This window comes from Bombina bombina, chromosome 1, assembly GCF_027579735.1.
Source record: "Bombina bombina isolate aBomBom1 chromosome 1, aBomBom1.pri, whole genome shotgun sequence".
NCBI lineage: Eukaryota > Metazoa > Chordata > Amphibia > Anura > Bombinatoridae > Bombina > Bombina bombina.
This window is the reverse complement of record NC_069499.1, coordinates 1193064319-1193082265: the sequence shown is the minus strand read 5'-3', so window position 1 is coordinate 1193082265 and position 17947 is coordinate 1193064319. Positions and strand designations below refer to the sequence as shown.

At 40.0% G+C, this 17947-nt stretch overlaps 1 protein-coding gene across 1 annotated transcript in view; it reads right to left on the bottom strand.

The window, feature by feature from the left end:
- Positions 1-7869, bottom strand: part of ATXN7L3 (ataxin 7 like 3) — a 252225-nt gene extending 244356 nt beyond the window's left edge. Inside the window, exons 1-2 of the mRNA XM_053700038.1 lie at positions 7713-7869; positions 7371-7483 (exon numbers count right to left, since the gene is read on the bottom strand). Coding sequence (XP_053556013.1) covers positions 7371-7421 — 51 coding nt within the window. The 5' untranslated portion in view covers positions 7422-7483; positions 7713-7869. The remainder of the gene's footprint in view (positions 1-7370; positions 7484-7712) is intronic.
- Between the last annotated feature and the right edge of the window lie 10078 nt (positions 7870-17947).

Sequence of the window (17947 nt, the reverse complement as noted above, 5' to 3'; positions counted from 1 at the left end):
GTCGTTCTCCCCCATGGTCTCTTTCTCTCTCTGTCTCTCTTCCCCCCCTCTGACTCTCTTATCGTTATGTGTCTCTCAAACCCTCTGTGCATGATTGTGTCTCTCTCTCTTTCTCTAACCCTCTGTGTGTGATTGTGTCTCTCTCTCTCTCTTTCTCTAACCCTCTGTGTGTGATTGTGTCTCTCTCTTTCTCTAACCCTCTGTGTGTGATTGTGTCTCTCTCTCTCTTTATCTATCTCTCTCTAACCCTCTGTGTATGATTGTGTCTCTCTCTCTTTCTCTCTCTCTAACCCTCTGTGTGTGATTTTATCTCTCTTTCTCTCTCTCTCTCTCTCTCTCTAACCCTCTGTGTGTGATTGTGTGTGTCTCTCTCTCTCTAACCCTCTGTGTGTGATTGTGTCTCTCTTTCTCTCTCTCTAACCCTCTGTGTGTGATTGTGTGTCTCTCTCTTTCTCTCTAACCCTCTGTGTCTCTCTCCCCCCGTCTCTCTCTCCCTCTCCACCTGAGTGCTTTTCTGTGTTTCTGTCTACCTTTTATTTATTTAATTAATTGGTAGTGCCATCTGATGGTGTGGCTTTATTTAAAGGGGTGGGGTCAAGCGCCCCACCATCTATAAATTTCACCAGCCGCCACTGGATCAAGACATTTTTATATTTACTGAATAATGAAAGAATCTATAAGCATAATTTGGAGCATTAAAGTAAAAAGTATGTTTTTTAATGGGCATGGATTTCTAGATCTCATAATCAGAGCAAGCATTTTGTTATCTGGCAATAGTTTCTGTTACAATCCTTTAGACTAAAATCAGATGTTTACTAAGTTGACCAGTTTTCAAAGACACCATTTAAAGGGACATGAAACCCATATGTTTTCTTTCATGATTTAGAAAGAGCGTGAAATTTTAAATAACTTTCCAATTTACATCTAATATCTAATTTTCTTCATTCTTTTTATATCCTTTGTTGAAAATCCTATCTAAATATGCTCAGTAGCTGCTGATTGGTGGCTGCACATAGATACCTCATGTGATTGGCTCACCCATGTGCATTGCTATTTCTTCAACAAAGGATATCTAAAGAATGAAGGCGTATCCTAGCCACTGCCTCACCAGCCTCTGACATCATTGCACGTCACTGATATATATATATATATATATATATATATATATATATACACACATATATATATATATATAAAAATAAATACACACATATACACACTCTCACACAGTATCTCACAAAAGTGAGTACACCTTTAACATTTTTGTAAATATTTTATTATATTTTTTCATGTGACAACACTGAAGAAATGACACTTTGCTACAATGTAAAGTAGTGAGTGTATAGCCTGTATAGCAGTGTAAATTTGCTGTCCCCTCAAAATAACAACACACAGCCAATAATGTCTAAACCGTAACAAAAGTGAGTACACCCCTAAGTGGAAATGTCCAAATTGGGCCCATATTGTCAATATTTTGTGTGGCCACCATTATTTTCCAGCACTGCCTTAACCCTATTGGGCATGGAGTTCACCAGAGCTTCACAGGTTGTCACTGGAGTCCTCTTCCACTCCTCCATGACATCACGGAGCTGGTGGATGTTAGAGACCTTGCGTTCCCCTACCTTACGTTTGAAGATGCCCCACAGATGCTCAATAGGGTTTAGGTCTGGAAACATGCTTGGCCAGTCCATCACCTTTACCCTTGGCTTCTTTAGCAAGGCAATGGTCGTCTTGGAGGTGCGTTTGGGGCCGTTATGTTGGAATACTGCCTTGCGGCCCAGTCTCTGAAGGGAGGGGATCATGCTCTGCTTTAGTATGTCACAGTACATGTTGGCATTCATGGTTCCCTCAATGAACTGTAGCTCCCCCGTGCCGGCAGCACTCATGCAGGCCCAGACCGTGACACTCCCACCACCATTCTTGACTGTAGGCAAGACACACTTGTCTTTGTACTCCTCACCTGGTTGCTGCCACACACGTTTGACACCATCTGAACCAAATAAGTTTATATTGATCTCATTGGACCACAGGGCATGGTTCCAGTAATCCATGTCCTTAGTCTGCTTGTCTTCAGCAAACTGTTTGCGGGTTTTCTTGTGCATCATCTTTAGAAAAGGCTTCCTTCTGGGATGACAGCCAAGCAGACCAAATTTAATGCAGTGTGCGGCGTATGGTCTGAGCACTGAAATGCTGACCCACTCCCCCTTCAACTTCTGCAGCAATGCTGGCAGCACTCATACGTCTCTTTCCCAAAGACAACCTCTGTATATGACGCTGAGCATGTGCACTCAACTTCTTTGGTTGACCATGGCAAGGACTGTTCTGAGTGGAACCTGTCTTGTAAATCCGCTGTATGGTCTTGCCCACCGTGCTGCAACTCTGTTTCAAGACCTTGGCAATCTTCTTATAGCCTAGGCCATCTTTATGTAGAGCGACAATTCTTTTATTCAGATCCTCAGAGAGTTCTTTGCCATGAGGTGCCATATTGAACTTCCACTGACCAGTATGAGAGTGTGAGAGCGATAACAAATTTAACACACCTGCTCCCCATTCACACCTGAGACCTTGTAACACCAAAAAGTCACATGACACCGGGGATGGAAAATGGCTAATTGGGCCCAATTTGGACATTTCCACTTAGGGGTGTACTCACTTTTGTTGCCAACGGCTTAGACATTAATGGCTGTGTGTTGAGTTATTTTGAGGGGATAGTAAATTTACACTGTTATACAGGCTGTACATTCACTACTTTACATTGTATCAAAGTATCATTTCTTCAGTGTTGTCACATGAAAAGATATAATAAAATATTTACAAAAATGTAAGGGGTGTACTCACTTTTGTGAGAGAGATAGATAGATAGATATATATATATATATATATATATATATATATATGTATATATACACACACATACATACACACACACATATATATATATATATACATACACCCATATATCAGGGTGTAAGGAACGTAAATCACATAGAAAAAGCTGCAGATCCACACTCTCTGGACTTTTGAAATAAATAATTTATTGTGAACAGTGACGTTTCGGGGGATCAATCCCTCTGAGTAAGGGGACGGTTTGATTCCTGAATATTTCAAAAGTCCGGGCCTGTTGCTTATAAGCTAATCAGACAGATATAAGATAGATAGAGAGCAGTACAGGAGAAGACAGAAAAGTCTTACATTCATACGAAACACAAACAGTCTGCTACACTGTTCCAAACAGTAGTAAAAACAAGCCCCTCGCTGCCTGAACTCACTACAGTGAAACATGCGTCCGAGATAAAAAAAGACCCCAACCCGAAACAGGCACAGATACCAGGATATGTGGCTGTTAAGGGAAAAATTCACCTAAGTTATATGAATAATGCCAGGTGTCCCACCACAAAAAAATTACGTGTTTCGAAGACACAACGTCTTCTTAATCAGAGATTAAAGGACTTTAAAACGGGGTCTTTTTTTTTTTATCTTGGCCTGGAACTTTTTGCACTTACATCCATGAGATACCCTATGTGAATGCAGACACTCAGGCAAACTTCACACCTTACGTACGTTCTTGATACCTCATATCAATTGAGGTTGTTACATGTGAGTGTGCATTTTAGAGACACCTGTTTTACTCCGTGCTATCTTTTTAATAAACAGTATTACACTATTGCTGTTCTTCTATTTTTTACTCCCTGGGAATTTCGAAGGGTTCGGAAGCAACCTGACCTCTGGATAGGAACCGAGTATTTCTACCGTGTGGATATCTATCTCTCTCCCACAAGTGGCTGAACGCTTACCTCATTTGATTGAGGGCATTTCTGCGAGTAGACTGATTGACCCAACGTACAGTCATCTTTGAACACCGCTCCACATTTATACTACATATGCATATTTTTTTCTGGATTGTTAACGTTTTAATTATATAGTGTGTTTTTATATGCTATTGTTATATTTTATGCAGGGTTTTTTTTTTTTACCTTGTATATTTCCTTATTCTGTCTTAGGCAGTCTTATTTCACATTATCTAGCACTTCGATCTGATCTGTCAGAGGCGCTCTGTCCATACCTTCTTTTGTATATACACAAACAAATACACACACCATAAACACTACATAGAATATCTGTTAATTGTTTGAACTGGTTCAGATGAGTCATTAAAACAATGGATAATCAAGTTGAATCAGACTAATCAAAATTTAATGTTTAAAATGAATTTTGACAAAAAATAAAATAAAGAATTTTTGGATGTTACCCTCTACAAAGAGAGAATGGAAAGATACACACAATGTTATATTGTAAACCGACAGACTAACACATTACTGGACAATACAAGTTGACATTCACCTACTCTAAAAAGGTCTTTTCTCAAAACCTAATTCAAACAGGTAAAAAATTTTTAGAAATAATCTGAAGAAAAAACACACACATAATATATATATATATATATATATATATATATATATCAGTATTAATATTTTTTTATATTTAAGATGCGTGCAAAAATCCGATATTGCCCCACTTGAGCCCATAAATGCATGTATGTGCGTATGACTACAGTGACTGAAGCATTCACTGGCTCATTTTGATGGGAGAAGAAATCAATATTTATTTCAGGGGTATTTTTTATAACAGTATAAAAAAAAAAGTTTACATAATAAATGTTTTTGTCATAGGTATTAATGTTAAAAGGCATTATTATGTTGTTTTGCATCTGAAAATGTGATTGTGGGTTTTACACTTCTGAGAACTGTGCACACTGCAGGCTTTACAAGCCAAACCCTTCCACATATCTGTCCCTAACTTCCCCCACTAGAGATAAAGGGCTGGATATGAATGGAGATGACAGTGGCTTGTTTTGTGCATTCAAGTCTTCCTTAGTTCCACCAAATAAAGTAAATGATAGGTGGAGTTTGACCACTGAAAGACTATTGTGGCAAACAAGGTTTAATGCATTCAAAAATGTTTCACACTCACTTGGTAAGTTATCACAGAACTGCAGAAAAAAAAATGTGTTAATACAAGCTGTTTATTGTGTTTTATGGTTTATTCTCACTCGTAGCTGGCAGATCAATACTCACAACACCCCAATAAAGACAATAACTATCATCCCTACAAATGTGTATGCTTTAGGCATAATGAGATTTGATCTCCTGTGTTGTTTACAATTAAAGTTGAATCCAGATACCTGCCTAGTTTGGTGATCATTTACTACAATATTTAGTGGTTTTGCACCTCTCTTGGTGTATTGATAACTGCGGACACAGATTTATACAGAAGTGTTCTGAGGAGAATCATGTTCCCCCATTTTCAAAGCTCTAGCAATGGTGGCTCAGGTCAATCCCCATGTGAAACCTCATTTGCCGACACCTCTATGGAGAATGATTTGTTGTACTGCATTGGTCTGAACAATTCCTCAAATAAAGTCTGTTACCTCACTCCATTTGAAGGACCACTAAACACAGCAGAATTGCATATTCATAAAATGGATAAGACGATAATACAGAAGCACTTGGATTAAATTTCAAATAAGCAGTAGTTTTTTCTGACAACTTATAAAAGTGAGTTTCATTTTCCTTCCCCTTGCATCCTGTGACAGCCATGACCATTCGCGCACATGCTCAGTAGGAGCTGGTGCCTCAAAAAGTGTGCATATAAAAAGAGTGTGAACCTTTAGATCATGGAAGTGAAGTTGAAAGTTGTTTAAATTTGTGTGCTGTACCTGAATCAAAGTTTTAGATTTTACAAATGATATGCAACCAACAATGGCTTAGAACAAGGGTCAACAAATCTTTTTAGAATATAGGAGGCAGTAAGAATATTTAGGAACCAGACAGTGGTATTTGTATATAGATATATGGAGGATAACCCAGAAAGTTAGGCGCCAAAGGTAAAATTCTAGAAACCAGGGGCTCCCTGGCTTTGTCGAGCCCTGGCTTAGAATATTCGGCATCAGTGACACAGCCTTCTCGTGGTTCTCTTCCTACCTGTCTAACTGTACCTTTAGTGTAGCCATCTTTGGGGCTCTCTGCCAATCCCTTCACTGGCTTCCTCTTGCCTCTAGGATTAAACACACAATTCTCACTCTGACACACAAAGCCCTCAAATGCACTCCTCCCCCCTATATCTCAGACCTTGTCTCCAGATACTTTCCCTCCCGTCCCCTTTGCTCTGCTCACGACCTCCTCTCTTGTTAGCTCCTCACATTTCCGTTTACAGGACTTCTCCAGACTGGCTCCCATCTTGTGGAACTCTCTGCCTCGATCCACAAGACTCTCTCCTAGTTTTGAAAGCTTCAAGTGCTCTCTAAAGACTCTACTGTTCATAGATGCATACAACCTACACTAACCTTTCCTTATACCACTTCCTCTCCTCCATAGCTATCCCCTTAAACCCCCTTAGCATGTAAGACTAAGAGCCCAACTGTTTGCAGATCACCTTCTTAAGAGCTGACTACAACAGTGCGACTCGGCAGGGCCCTCTATCCATTAGATCCCTATAAATGTTACCTTGTATACCGCCTATGTTTATAGCGCTGCGGAATCTGTTGGCGCACTACAAATAACCAATAATAATAGTGTGGTAAACACCTGAAGCTATGTCATAAACGAGAAAAGAGGTATTCTATGAATAGCCACATCAAATCTAGAGCTTTTATCTGTAATAGGTATAGCACAGAAACTACAACTAATTTTAATGTATTTGACTTATTCTCTGAAGAAAAAAATATAAATCACTTGTGTCTTAATAAAGAATAAGACCTACAAGAGACGTTTTAATTATTCTAACAAAACATACAGTGCCCAATATGTCACTTAGGGTAAAGAATACAGGCACAAATCTTATTTTAAGAAAGTAGATATCAACTTTGTTGAGAGTTTGAGGAGTACCAGGAAGTACATTTCCCAACTCTTATTAAGCAAAATGAATGGACTAATTGTGTTTTTTGTTTGGAAAAGTCTTTTTGAAACATTCACATTGTATAGACAAAAAAATAGATCGATCAAAAAAATAAAATTAGAAGGAAAATCAACAAGACATACACACACACAAATATATAGAAATAAAAAGCTGAGTGTGCTTGTGTATATATATATATATATGTGTGTGTGTGTGTGTGTGTGTGTTAGCATTCACAGTGGTTATGTGTTTTAAGGTATGGGAGAGTTATGTAGATTCATTAAAACATCAGAGGGTTTAAGGTGAGGAAGAGAGGGGTTATATAGAACAATATTGGTCTATAGAGCAAAAATATGACGACATTTATGACTAAAGAACAAATAATTGTAGTTATTGGGATAACTTATATGTTGCAACAGAGAATATTCACTAGCATGTTAAAGCTTCCCTAAACAGAGTATAGCTGGTTTCCTCACCTCCAGTTTGCTGTTATCCAGGCCAGACAGAGACATGTCTTCCATTTTCATTTGCAAATACTACCCAGAAGAGAATACTGGTATGGCACTGACAGGGAACAGAACCCTTCTATCTGCAAAAATAAATGGGGAAACGCATTTAATTTGGGAATTGGGGGTATGGTAATACCACTTGAAGTGGGAAATCAGGCTCTCTTTAAAAATAAAAACACACACTGAACATTTATGAACGTAAATGGGTGTAAAAACGCCATTGTTTATTTTTACCAGCCACGTGAGCATAGATATAATATATGTGTTATATGCAGAAAAAAATATAACAAAATAAAGATATGGTCAGACCTGACTAGTTGCGATATACACACATCGTCTTATGTTTAGCAACTAACGCTTATAGTGTATAAAAAACATTATTATTTTCTCATACACATTTATACACAATGCTCCGTCCATTATCCCAGCATGCTACTCTCCTCAGATGTTTTCAACACAGAGAAGGATTCGCAGCCATTTTATTCTCCAGGTGGCCTCAATCGCCTACCGAAAGACTCAAGCAAGAAGCACCCCTCCCCCCGGGGCGTGTCGCGAGATGTTTCATACCCGATAGCCTCACCTTCAAAGGAGGGACCAAGCAACAAGGGCGGAGTCACAAGAAAGCGAGGTAGCTAATAGGAGAAACCGATGGCCAATCAGAAATCGGAGAGGGCTTAACTAAGGGGACGAAGCGTGAACAGTGGCAATTAAAAGGATGCGTTTTCCAATCGGGTCAGCGAGCGTAATGGTGTTGTCATGGAGACATACAAAGGGGGCTAGTTTATTAACAATCAATTAGTCACAAGGCTGCCTGTAACAAGAGCCATTGTGTACTAGTGTACAGTTATTTACTTTATGGGTGCCGCACGTTCAGGGCGAGTACATTTGTTTGTATGTACGTAGTGTAGGAGAAATTAACGACCTCTCCTTTGATATTCTTTATATTCTTTCTTTACCGTAATTTACTAAAATCACTTTTATTCTCGGTATCTATCTCCATTCGTGTCTATCTCTTTATCTAATATTTATCTCATTTTCTTCTGAGTAACGAATACAGTTATGTCAATTACTTAACCGATCTTTGTTTTTGGGTTAGAGTTCTACCGAAAGCCAGAGCACAGTTTTGTAGCTCACTCTTTAGTAGTCTATGAGGTGAGGGAGCTCAGCCGAACTATCTGACCTCCAGATGTTAGCTAAGCTGAGGCTTTTGCTCAAGCGTAACCATTTTACTTTCATTTTAGAATACGAGTGCAAGAATAAGAGCTGTGGCAGAGCTCAATAGCACTAATATTTTTGCACTCCATTTGTAATCAGTGATTTGGGTAATAGACATTTTCAAATGTGATTGTGCCGATTTCAATATAAATCTGAGCCTGGGTTCAATATCCTGCACAAGAGCATATAATAAAGATGGATTACAGACACTTTGTTAAAGGGACAAAAGAGTGCAACATTAAAATGTTCTGATACGCTGTAGAATTGTAATATTGCAAAATGGCTGTATGTTCTTAAAGGGACATTCTAATCCAGAATTTGTATTGTTAAAAAAGATAAATAATCCCTTTGTTACCCATTCCCCAGTTTTTCATAACCAACGTTGTTATATTAATATAATTGTTACCTCTGTGATAACCTTGTTTCTAAACCTCTGCTGACTGCCCCCTAATCTCTGTTCTTTTGATAGACATGCATTTTAGCCAATCAGTGCTGACTCTTAAATAACTCCATGGTAGTGAGCACAATGTTAAAGTGAATGTCAATTTTGATGCTAAAGTGTCCAGCTTTTAAAACCGGGCACTTTAATGCATCAAAATTTACATTTCACTCCTGTTGTGAAAAAAAACTTACCTTTTAATCTTCACAGCAGCTCCAGCTTCCTCTGGTTGTTGCAAGCCATTTCTGATGTCAGAAATGATGGATAGGTCATCCTCCAATCATGGCTCCCCCCCCCCGGGGGAATCCGTGTCTGATTCAACACCGTGATTGGAGGAAGCCATATTCCTCATTTTAGACCTAGGAAGAGGCTTTGCGATGGGTGGAGGAAGCTGGAGCTGCTGTGATGATTAAAAGGGAAGTATTTTTTCTCAACAGGAGGGAAATGTAAATTTTGATGAATTAAAGTGCCCCTGTTTTTAATCGAATTTTTAAAAACCGGGCACTTAAGCATCAAAATTGACATTCACTTTATATAAAACGCATGAGCTAACAGTGTCTCGCTGTCAAAATGCACAGAAATAAGAGGCAGTTGAACAACTTAGAAATTAGCATATGAGCCTACCTAGGTTTATCATTTCACAAAGAATACCAAGAGAGCAAAGCAAATTTCATGATAAAAGTAAATTGGAGGGGGAACTTCCGGGTAACGACCATCTGCAGTCGCAATATTTGGTGCTGCTTCAATTTACAAAACTACCTACAATCGGTTTCATATGAGACCATCTAATAACAGAACTTGGTTAACCTGTTTTGCGGCATGATCCTGAGTGGATTGAGCCCTGTATTACGGCTCTCAGCAGCCCTCATATTCCGGAACTATCATCTGAGGCCTCAACACTTACCCCCCTGCAGGAGCCTCCGGGTCCTTGCTGTATCGCAGCATCGATTATATGCTGCTCTTTGCTGAGGAAGATTTCTGCACATTTTCCTGTCCTGAACGCATGGCTGGATCGCCGCATTGAAAAATTCCTAATTTCTCCTGTTATCAAACATGGAGACCCGACTCCTTCTCTGCATGGCCAAGCCATAACTCCTGAGAGCAATACACGAGTGGGTGTCATGTCAGCTAACACTACTACTTACCTCTGGCGCCCCGTGCCCCGTTGAGCTTCTCATACCTATAATCATATTCTTACACCCAGTATCCATATATTAGTATTGTTGCCTAAACATTTCCCTATCTTAGGCCTAGATTTGGAGTTTGGCGTTAGCCGTGAAAACCAGCGTTAGAGGCTCCTAACGCTGGTTTTAGGCTACCGCCGGTATTTGAAGTCACTCAAAATAGGGTCTAACGCTCACTTTTCAGCCGCGACTTTTCCATACCGCAGATCCCCTTACGTAAATTGCGTATCCTATCTTTTCAATGGGATCTTTCTAACTCCGGTATTTAGAGTGGTGTTTGAAGTGAGCGTTAGACATCTAACGACAAAACTCCAGCCGCAGGAAAAAAGTCAGTAGTTAAGAGCTTTCTGGGCTAACGCCGGTTTATAAAGCTCTTAACTACAGTGCTCTAAAGTACACTAACACCCATAAACTACCTATGTACCCCTAAACCGAGGTCCCCCCACATCGCCGACACTCGAATAAATTTTTTTAACCCCTAATCTGCCGACCGCCACCTACGTTATCCTTATGTACCCCTAATCTGCTGCCCCTAACACCGCCGACCCCTGTATTATATTTATTAACCCCTAACCTGCCCCCCACAACGTCGCCTCCACCTACCTACACTTATTAACCCCTAATCTGCCGACCACAAAGCGCCGCCACCTACGTTATCCTTATGTACCCCTAATCTGCTGCCCCTAACACCGCCGACCCCTATATTATATTTATTAACCCCTAATCTGCCCCCCACAACGTCGCAGCCAGCTACCTACAATAATTAACCCCTAATCTGCCGACCGCAAAGCGCCGCCACCTACGTTATCCTTATGTACCCCTAATCTGCTGCCCCTAACACCGCCGACCCCTATATTATATTTATTAACCCCTAATCTGCCCCCCACAACGTCGCAGCCAGCTACCTACAATAATTAACCCCTAATCTGCCGACCGCAAAGCGCCGCCACCTACGTTATCCTTATGTACCCCTAATCTGCTGCCCCTAACACCGCCGACCCCTATATTATATTTATTAACCCCTAATCTGCCCCCCACAACGTCGCCTCCACCTGCCTACACTTATTAACCCCTAATCTGCCGACCGGACCTCACCGCTATTCTAATAAATGTATTAACCCCTAAAGCTAAGTCTAACACTAACACCCCCCTAAGTTAAATATAATTTTAATCTAACGAAATTAATTAACTCTTATTAAATAAATTATTCCTATTTAAAGATAAATACTTACCTGTAAAATAAATCCTAATATAGCTACAATATAAATAATAATTATATTATAGCTATTTTAGGATTAATATTTATTTTACAGGTAACTTTGTATTTATTTTAACCAGGTACAATAGCTATTAAATAGTTAAGAACTATTTAATAGCTAAAATAGTTAAAATAATTACAAATTTACCTGTAAAAGAAATCCTAACCTAAGTTACAATTAAACCTATTACTACACTATCAATAAATTAATTAAATAAACTACCTACAATTACCTACAATTAACCTAACACTACACTATCAATAAATTAATTAAATACAATTCCTACAAATAACAACAATTAAATAAACTAGCTAAAGTATAAAAAAGAACTAAGTTACAAAAAATAAAAAAATATTTACAAACATAAGAAAAATATTACAACAATTTTAAACTAATTACACCTACTCTAAGCCCCCTAATAAAATAACAAAGCCCCCCAAAATAAAAAAAATGCCCTACCCTATTCTAAATAACTAAAGTTCAAAGCTCTTTTACCTTACCAGCCCTGAACAGGGCCCTTTGCGGGGCATGCCCCAAGAAGTTCAGCTCTTTTGCCTGTAAAAAAAACCATACAATACCCAAGCCCCCCAACATTACAACCCACCACCCACATACCCCTAATCTAACCCAAACCCCCCTTAAATAAACCTAACACTAAGCCCCTGAAGATCTTCCTACCTTGTCTTCACCTCACCGGGTTCAACGATCTGTCCAGAAGAGCTCCTCCGATGTCCTGATCCAAGCCCAAGCGGGGGGCTGAAGAGGTCCATGATCCGGCTGAAGTCTTCATCCAAGCGGGAGCTGAAGAGGTCCATGATCCGGATGAAGTCTTCATCCAAGCGGGAGCTGAAGAGGTCCATGATCCGGATGAAGTCTTCTATCAACGGCATCTTCAATCTTCTTTCTTCCGGATCCATCTTGCAGACCTCCGACGCGGAACATCCTCTTCTCCCGACGCCTACTAGCCGAATGACGGTTCCTTTAAGGGACGTCATCCAAGATGGCGTCCCTCGAATTCCGATTGGCTGATAGGATTCTATCAGCCAATCGGAATTAAGGTAGGAATATTCTGATTGGCTGATGGAATCAGCCAATCAGAATCAAGTTCAATCCGATTGGCTGATCCAATCAGCCAATCAGATTGAGCTTGCATTCTATTGGCTGATCGGAACATCCAATAGAATGCGAGCTCAATCTGATTGGCTGATTGGATCAGCCAATCGGATTGAACTTGATTCTGATTGGCTGATTCCATCAGCCAATCAGAATATTCCTACCTTTATTCCGATTGGCTGATAGAATCCTATCAGCCAATCGGAATTCGAGGGACGCCATCTTGGATGACGTCCCTTAAAGGAACCATCATTCGGCTAGTAGGCGTCGGGAGAAGAGGATGTTCCGCGTCGGAGGTCTGCAAGATGGATCCGGAAGAAAGAAGATTGAAGATGCCGTTGATAGAAGACTTCATCCGGATCATGGACCTCTTCAGCTCCCGCTTGGATGAAGACTTCATCCGGATCATGGACCTCTTCAGCTCCCGCTTGGATGAAGACTTCATCCGGATCATGGACCTCTTCAGCCCCCCGCTTGGGCTTGGATCAGGACATCGGAGGAGCTCTTCTGGACAGATCGTTGAACCCGGTGAGGTGAAGACAAGGTAGGAAGATCTTCAGGGGCTTAGTGTTAGGTTTATTTAAGGGGGTTTGGGTTAGATTAGGGGTATGTGGGTGGTGGGTTGTAATGTTGGGGGGCTTGGGTATTGTATGTTTTTTTTTACAGGCAAAAGAGCTGAACTTCTTGGGGCATGCCCCGCAAAGGGCCCTGTTCAGGGCTGGTAAGGTAAAAGAGCTTTGAACTTTAGTTATTTAGAATAGGGTAGGGCATTTTTTTATTTTGGGGGGCTTTGTTATTTTATTAGGGGGCTTAGAGTAGGTGTAATTAGTTTAAAATTGTTGTAATATTTTTCTTATGTTTGTAAATATTTTTTTATTTTTTGTAACTTAGTTCTTTTTTATTTTTTGTACTTTAGCTAGTTTATTTAATTGTTGTTATTTGTAGGAATTGTATTTAATTAATTTATTGATAGTGTAGTGTTAGGTTAATTGTAGGTAATTGTAGGTAGTTTATTTAATTAATTTATTGATAGTGTAGTGTTAGGTTTAATTGTAACTTAGGTTAGGATTTCTTTTACAGGTAAATTTGTAATTATTTTAACTATTTTAGCTATTAAATAGTTCTTAACTATTTAATAGCTATTGTACCTGGTTAAAATAAATACAAAGTTACCTGTAAAATAAATATTAATCCTAAAATAGCTATAATATAATTATTATTTATATTGTAGCCATATTAGGATTTATTTTACAGGTAAGTATTTATCTTTAAATAGGAATAATTTATTTAATAAGAGTTAATTAATTTCGTTAGATGTAAATTATATTTAATTTAGGGGGGTGTTAGTGTTAGGGTTAGACTTAGCTTTAGGGGTTAATACATTTATTAGTATAGCGGTGAGCTCCAGTCGGCAGATTAGGGGTTAATAATTGAAGTTAGGTGTCGGCGATGTTAGGGAGGGCAGATTAGGGGTTAATACTATTTATTATAGGGTTAGTGAGGCGGATTAGGGGTTAATAACTTTATTATAGTAGCGCTCAGGTCCGGTCGGCAGATTAGGGGTTAATAAGTGTAGGCAGGTGTAGGCAGGTGGAGGCGACGTTGTGGGGGGCAGATTAGGGGTTAATAAATATAATATAGGGGTCGGCGATGTTAGGGCAGCAGATTAGGGGTACATAGGGATAATGTAAGTAACGGCGGTTTACGGAGCGGCAGATTAGGGGTTAATAATAATATGCAGGGGTCAGCGATAGCGGGGGCGGCAGATTAGGGGTTAATAAGTGTAAGGTTAGGGGTGTTTAGACTCGGGGTACATGTTAGAGTGTTAGGTGCAGACGTAGGAAGTGTTTCCGCATAGCAAACAATGGGGCTGCGTTAGAAGCTGAACGCGGCTTTTTTGCAGGTGTTAGGTTTTTTTTCAGCTCAAACAGCCCCATTGTTTCCTATGGGAGAATCGTGCATGAGCACGTTTTTGAGGCTGGCCGCTTGCGTAAGCAACTCTGGTATCGAGAGTTGAAGCTGCGTTAAAAATGCTCTACGCTCCTTTTTTGGAGCCTAACGCAGCCTTTATGTGGACTCTCAATACCAGAGTTATTTTTATGGTGCGGCCAGAAAAAAGCCGGCGTTAGTTTTTCGGGTTGTTACCGACAAAACTCCAAATCTAGCCGATAGGCTTTTAAGTGAGTTATTCAAATAGGCAATCCTTATTATAATCACAGACTCCATTCATTGCCTTGGAGTTATATTTCCTCTAGTTGGTAATTTGGAGCATAGTGTTTGTATTTTGGTTTAAAGGGGAGAGCTTAATAGTTTATATAATAAGTTTCCACCAAACCTATAATTCAATATTAAACATGAGTGCTTTTTTTTTTTGGATTCGCTCTGTCAGCGGCCAAGATAGAGCGATCTGTTGAGATTCTTTATATTTTCTTAGGAGGTAGTGGAAACTATATCCATAAGTATGCTTCCCTTCCTTATAATGATGCAGAATACTACTGATATATCACAACCTTTTTAAATTTTTAGAGGTCCAAAAATAGAATATGCAAGCTAAGTAGTGTATTTCTTATTGAACTGCTGTTTTATAATATCTAAGGATCCAAAAGTGGTCCTATAAATACTCTTTCCTTCTAATCCCCCTTTTTCCAGGGAACTCTGGTATTGGGTAGTCCAAAAGAGGCTGCTGTTTTTCATTTGGGGTCATGCTGCTGTAATGTATGTTACTGTAAGGATTCCAGTTCACCTTTTACAGCTCTCCTTATCACCTGTTCTCTTCTTGCCTGTATTTAAGACATCACCTGACTGCAAACAGGTGCTTAGTTATTGCTCTTGTAGCAGTTCCTGCAACTCTGCATACCTGCACTATTGTGTTCTCATTCAAGCCAAGTTTTACATTATAAATCTCCAAGTATTCTCTACAGCTTTCCATCTCTGTGGATTTCTTTGATTAACTTTTGTCAACTTTACTACAGTAACGTATCTTTCATTTTGGCAGTCTTTTTCAAGTGACCTGCTGTGTTTGCTGCTCTGCTGCAGCGGATCATAAAGCCACTCCGCATCAACCAGCTTACCATTCCTAGAGACTCTCCTATAAAGGATTACTTTCCCAGGTCTGTACTACAACCTTCTGTAAGATCCACGTTAAGTTTGTACAGCCTTTTACTTTACAAGTATTCTGTCAAATTCGCGGCGTCTGCCGCTGTCACTCAAGTGTTCCGCTCCTCCCACCTTCCTGAACGCAGCACCGCTCCAGTGCGGTCTCCTGACACAGCTCCTGCTCTCATCTCTTCACTGCCTGTGCAGCATAGGGAGCCTTTCGCATACTATAACTACCTAACACGCTACAGTGGCTTCTGAGTTCTGTCTTATGGAAGTTTCTCTGCTCAGGTTTTCTTGAGTCATATTATTTTTGAAAGCTTTGACTGCCTATCCTTTTTGTTTATCCTGGAAGTGTGTTATATAAATAATCTACATTTTGATGCATGAACTGCAACCCTGTATCCAATGTTATATATGAACTCTATGTTCTTGATTAACTCTCCTATGTTGAATTTGCTTTTGGAGATAATCTTTATAACTAAGAGTAATTTAATTTAAAATTAATTTTCACCTTTTATACATACAGTCTATGCAAAGTAATAGCCTGTTTTACAAGGTGATACATCCACTCACTAGTAAGTCTGCAGTTGTGGTCCTTATACCTTTACACAAGGCAATTTAATTCCAGACCTCACAGAATAACTAAGCCTACTATGGATCCAGCAGACCTGCCTAACATAGTTTATAATCTATCTCATAGAGTGGATGAACTCACTCAAGGATTGAGGGAGTTAAAGGCTGAAAACGACAGTCTAAAGAAAGCTATGAAGGAGATATCATCCCCTAAGTCACAGCCTACTGATTCAACACTCGAACCACGAATCTCCCCTCCGGATCCCTTTAATGGGGACAGAGCATTCTATTGTCAATACAGAAATGCTTGCCTTTTAACATTCAACTTAAAACCTCTGTCCTACCCTAATGATAGAGTGAAGGTACTGACTATGATTTCCTACCTACGAGGGGAACCCCGTGCTTGGGCTGATACCCTCTTCGAGACTAATAGTCCGATTCTCTCTTCTCTGCAATCTTTTTTGGCTGTTATGGATGAGCTGTACTCTGATTCAAATGTCCAGCTCACAGCTGAGACCAAGCTTAGGAAACTTAAACAAGGCAACTGCCCTGTTGAATGTTACATAACGGACTTTAAACAGTATGCTACCAACAGTCAGTGGAACACCATAGCATTGAAGAATCAATTTCGCTTAGGCCTCTCCGATCTAGTGAAAGACGAACTTGCCCGCACTGAGCTTCCTGAGTCTTTGGAAGGTCTCATTAGACGCTCAATGCAGATTGATCGGCGGCTGAGAGAAAGAAAGTCAGAACGTCATTACAGTGATACCACTCATAGAAGACCTGTCATCAGGAATCACCTGGAATCAGCCAATCAGAATCAAGTTCAATCCGATTGGCTGATCCAATCAGCCAATCAGATTGAGCTCGCATTCTATTGGCTGATCGGAACATCCAATAGAATGCGAGCTCAATCTGATTGGCTGATTGGATCAGCCAATTGGATTGAACTTGATTCTGATTGGCTGATTCCATCAGCCAATCAGAATATTCCTACCTTAATTCCGATTGGCTGATAGAATCCTATCAGCCAATCGGAATTCGAGGGACGCCATCTTGGATGACGTCCCTTAAAGGAACCATCATTCGGCTAGTAGGCGTCGGGAGAAGAGGATGTTCCGCGTCGGAGGTCTGCAAGATGGATCCGGAAGAAAGAAGATTGAAGATGCCGTTGATAGAAGACTTCATCCGGATCATGGACCTCTTCAGCTCCCGCTTGGATGAAGACTTCAGCCGGATCATGGACCTCTTCAGCCCCCCGCTTGGGCTTGGATCAGGACATCGGAGGAGCTCTTCTGGACAGATCGTTGAACCCGGTGAGGTGAAGACAAGGTAGGAAGATCTTCAGGGGCTTAGTGTTAGGTTTATTTAAGGGGGGTTTGGGTTAGATTAGGGGTATGTGGGTGGTGGGTTGTAATGTTGGGGGGCTTGGGTATTGTATGTTTTTTTTTACAGGCAAAAGAGCTGAACTTCTTGGGGCATGCCCCGCAAAGGGCCCTGTTCAGGGCTGGTAAGGTAAAAGAGCTTTGAACTTTAGTTATTTAGAATAGGGTAGGGCATTTTTTTATTTTGGGGGGCTTTGTTATTTTATTAGGGGGCTTAGAGTAGGTGTAATTAGTTTAAAATTGTTGTAATATTTTTCTTATGTTTGTAAATATTTTT